This window comes from Chrysochloris asiatica, unplaced genomic scaffold, assembly GCF_000296735.1.
Source record: "Chrysochloris asiatica unplaced genomic scaffold, ChrAsi1.0 scaffold00099, whole genome shotgun sequence".
NCBI lineage: Eukaryota > Metazoa > Chordata > Mammalia > Afrosoricida > Chrysochloridae > Chrysochloris > Chrysochloris asiatica.
In genome coordinates, this window is record NW_006408617.1 from 777,395 (window position 1) to 781,907 (window position 4,513).

At 40.0% G+C, this 4,513-nt stretch overlaps 1 protein-coding gene across 1 annotated transcript in view; it reads right to left on the minus strand.

Annotated features, from left to right (window-relative positions):
• Nucleotides 1-468: 468 nt before the first annotated feature.
• IFIH1 (interferon induced with helicase C domain 1) overlaps nt 469-4,513 on the minus strand; it is a 96,369-nt gene continuing 92,324 nt past the window's right edge. Inside the window, exons 14-16 of the mRNA XM_006866991.1 lie at nt 2,234-2,424; nt 843-933; nt 469-743 (exon numbers count right to left, since the gene is read on the minus strand). Of these exons, the coding sequence (XP_006867053.1) occupies nt 564-743; nt 843-933; nt 2,234-2,424 (462 nt within the window). The 3' untranslated portion in view covers nt 469-563. The remainder of the gene's footprint in view (nt 744-842; nt 934-2,233; nt 2,425-4,513) is intronic.

A 4,513-nucleotide genomic window follows, 5' to 3' on the forward strand; every position in this document is an offset into this window, starting at 1 on the left:
ACCCTATACAGGGTCAAGATGAGTTGGAATTGACTCAATAGCACACAACTACCACCACCACCATAAATAGTCTGTTCTTCTTTCCATGGCCCACCTCAGATCTGACTTTAAGTTTGGATTTTAAAACTATGACCTAATGTGGCTTACTGGAGTCCTGGTGTGGCACTGTGGGTTAATGCGCCAGACTGTAAAGCCATTGGAACTGCAAGGTTGGCAGGTCAAGCTCACCAGCTGCTCCTCGGAAACCCTATACAGGGTCGCTATGGGTTGGAATTGACTCGACGGCACTTAACAACAACAGTAGGGGGCTCACCACTGTTCATACGTCATCTACAAATAAGAATTTTATAGACTGATTAATTTCTTGTAAAGGATGAGCACACTAAGGAATATTATTAGATTTTCTTTAACCCACACCAAGATGGATAATTGAAGTGTAATACAGTGACTTCTTTTAAAGTGTTCAGGCAACAATTTTATTCATTCTTACATCAGTTCTGTAGTATACTGAAAACATCAATTAAAATAATACTAAATATTAAGTTGATAATATTTTTAAATAATCAGTCCTCATCACTGAACAAACAATATTCTGAATAGTCAAAGTCAGGAAATCTCATAGGTAAATCTACCCATTTTTTGTACTGTTTCTTTAGTGAATTATTTTCGAAAACAACTACAAAATTCCTTATTTTCAGACAGGGTAAATCTAGACCTCTGTGCACCATCATTGTACCCCAAGCCTGGAAAACAAAAGAGAGAACAAGAGGAAAAATTAAATACACATCAATTAAGCATTTCTTTTGGTTAAGTGACATTTAAGTCCACAGCAGTTTACTCACTTGGCCACATTTGCAGATAATCTCTCCATTTGTTTGATAGTCCACAGACTGTTTTTGCAGTGCTTTGTTTTCTCTCACAATATAGAGGTCCCTAAAATTAGCAAGGAATAAGAATCAGCCCTGGGAAGTCACAAAAGATCCATATGAAGCCCACAAAGACTTGTTGTTGGACTTGAATTTCACCACAGGCAGGCCATTATCCCACATGGCATTCCTTCCCTCCTTTCTGTTTCCCCAGTTCATTGACAAATGAGCCAAGGGACCACTTTCTTTGTGTAGCCTGAAAAGGGAATGCTATCTGTTTATGACTGCTTTCCCATTCAGTGTGGTGCATACAGTTAACTGAACTGCCAGCCATAAGGATGGAGGTATGATTTTACCCAAAGGTGTCTCAGAAGAAATATCTGGCAATCTATTTCTGAAAATTCAGCTATTGAAAACCACATGGAGCACAGATCTATTATAACATACTTGGGGTCTCCCTGAGTCAGGACTGACCTGAGGATAACTGGTTTGTTGGTTCCCCTTTCAACTCTTGCTAATTTTAACCTGGCTCTAAAGGAGCTCTGGTAGTGTAGTGGTTATGAATCGGGCTGCGAACTGTAAGGTCAGCAGTTCGAAACTACCAGCTGTTCCGTGGGAGAAAGATGAGGCTTTCTGCTCCCGTAAAGATTTAGAGCCTCGGAAACCCTGTACAGAGTCATTCTGACTCGTAACAGACTCCATGACACTCAACAACAACTTGTTATAAAATTTAAAAACATATATGAGCATGTACAAATTGAAGCACCTTGAATCAAAATAGCTTTGGTGGTCTCTTCCTTCCCCAGCACAGTTTATTTAAAATGTACAGACATTTGAAATGAAACCATAATTTGGGAAGAGACACTTCTGAAAAGCAATGAATTTCAAATGTACTTTGTTGTTGTTAAGTGTCATTGAGTTGGCTCCGACCCATAGAGACCCTGTGTAGGGTTTCTGAGGAGCAGCTGGTGAGCTTGAACTGCCAACCTTGCAGTTCAAACAGTTTTGCAATCTGGTGCATTAACCCACAGCGCCACACCAGGACTCCTCAAATGTACTATTTTTGATAAATTGAACCCTGGTGGTGCAATGGTTAAGCACTCTGCTGCGAGCCAGAAGGTTGGGAGTTTAAATCCAACCAGTAGCCCCCTGGGAGAAAGAACTAGTGATCTGCTTCCATAAAGATTACAACCATGGAAATCCTACAGGGACGTTCTCCTCTGTCACATGGTGTTACTATGAGTTAAAATTGACAGGACGTGCGTGAGTGACCCAACAACAAAAATCACAATTTTGAATAAACATTTATAACACAACCTACTTCATCTCTTGTAAAGAAACCTGAAAATGGGCCTTCCCAGACTCACTTGAATTCTGGTGTCATATTGACATGATGCATCTTCTCAATGACATGAATACTTTCTCCAGAGCAGGCCAGTACACTGCAGTTTTTGCAGAGGAAAGTTATTAATGATGGATTATTCTTGTAATGCTTTATGATACTTCTCTTGGTCTTCATTTTCTTTTCCATTATACTTTGCATCTGTAATTCCCAAATCTGCTCCAAGAAAAGACAATTTAATGTTTTGGTGCATTTGTATAGCTTCATTGAAATATGCCTCTTGATATTTGGAGGTCTTGTTGTTTTATTGTTGTTAAAGTGCCATCGAGTCAGTTCTGACCCATGGCAACCCTGTCTAGGGTTTCCAAGGAGCAGCTGGTGAGCTTGAACTGTCAACCTTGCAATTCAAACAGCTTTGCAGTCTGCCACATTAACCCACAGGGCCACACAGATAGTTCCCTCAGTTTGTGATCTAGGAAATAAAATTAGCAAGGCAATGGCCATCAAAGAATTTTACATAAAATCTTCTCCTGTAATCTTGGAAATTTTCACATGTTCAAAACCCAGCTAATTCCATTTTAGATAAACTCTGTTGTGAAGCAGTTCTGTGAAGCAATATTCAAAAATCTTTCCCTCTAAACCCTCTAGTAAGGAACAGTGGTGGTTAAAGCTCTTAAGGGTTAACCTAAAGGTTGGCTGTTCGAACCCATGAGACACTCCATGGGAGACAGATGTGGCTGTCTGCTTTCATAAAGATTACAGCTTTGGATACCTTATTGGATACTTCTGTTCTGCTCTTTGGAGTCCTGGTGTGGTGCAGTAGGTTAATGCGGTAGACTGCAAAGTCAGTTTGAACTGCAAGGTCAATGGTTCAATCTCACCAGTTGATCCTCGGAAATCCTATGCAGGGTCTCTATGGGTTGAACTGATAAGATGGCACTTAAACAACAACAATATCCTGCTCTACATGGTCACAATGAGTCAGAATCAACTCAATGGCAATGAATTTTGAAAGCCCCTCAGTTGTTTTGATTCTGTTCGCAGAAGTTCAAACTTACTTCCACATGAAATCTCTTTAAAGAACTAAGACTGCTACATGTTACACCGCCAGTGTCTTCTATTGTTCCTCCATAATCTTCAGCCCACATTTACACACTTGTGGCAGAGACCACTGATTTTCCACCTTATATCCTGTCTTCCTTAGGAACAGAGCCACTATTTTATCTTGACTATAAATGTTGTTGTTGTTGTTAAGTGCCATCGAATCGGTTCCGACCCATAGTGACCCTGTACAGGGTTTCCGAGGGTGTAAATCTTTACGGGAGTAGAAAGCCTCATCTTTCTCCCTCGGAGCGGCTGGTAGTTTCGAACCACTGACCTTAAGGTTCGCAGCCCAATTCGTAACCACTATGCTACCAGAGCTCCTTGAATATCAATACGCCCAGTTAAATGCCTACATTTCCCAGCCATGATCAATGCGATATAAGCAGAAGTTGTTGAATAGAATTTCTAGGAAAATTCATTACAAAATCAAATAGCTGGCATGAGCCCTGTGTGCCCTTTCTTATGTACTCCTATTTCCTGCCTAAAATGAAGATGTAACAGCTGGAATTATAAAAAGCATCTTTCACCATGAGAATAAAAGTTAAGTGCCAAAAAAGTGAAAAAGAGAGGGAGAAGAGGCCTGTATACCTCATGGCATCACAGAGCAATTATGCACTATATTTGATGACTTCAATTCTATCTTTTGGGAGACTAAGCCCTTAAAAGTTATTATAGTCCAGGCTCTGTGACTAACAACTATACTAATTTTGTGACAAAAACAATACTCCAGTTTCTGAGCGATGTACAACTTGAGACTAGGAGTGAACACTGGGCAGCACTCAGAGCTACACAACTTAACAGTAGAAAATATGACTCATAAGTTTTTACCTCAAAAGTGAACCTCATATAGAAGACAGAATAAATTGCCTTTTTTTTTTTTACAATAAGGGAGGTTGTCATTAAAAGTAGATCACAAATGCTGGTGAATAGAGCTTTAGGAAAGTCCATCTCCTTGACTCGTGCCTTTGTGTTTTAAGTCTTAACTGGAGGCAGTCACAGTTAACACAGAAAAGGGAACAAAACCCTGCAAACAAACCTAGAGGTTGTGAAATCGTTTAATAAATAAGGCAAGAGCAAAGATTTATATTCTAATATATATATATGTGTGTGTATGAAGAGTCCTGGTGTGGCGCTGTGGGTTAATGCGCCAGACTGCAAAGCCGTTTGAACTGCAAGGTTGGTGGTTCAAGCTCACCAGCTG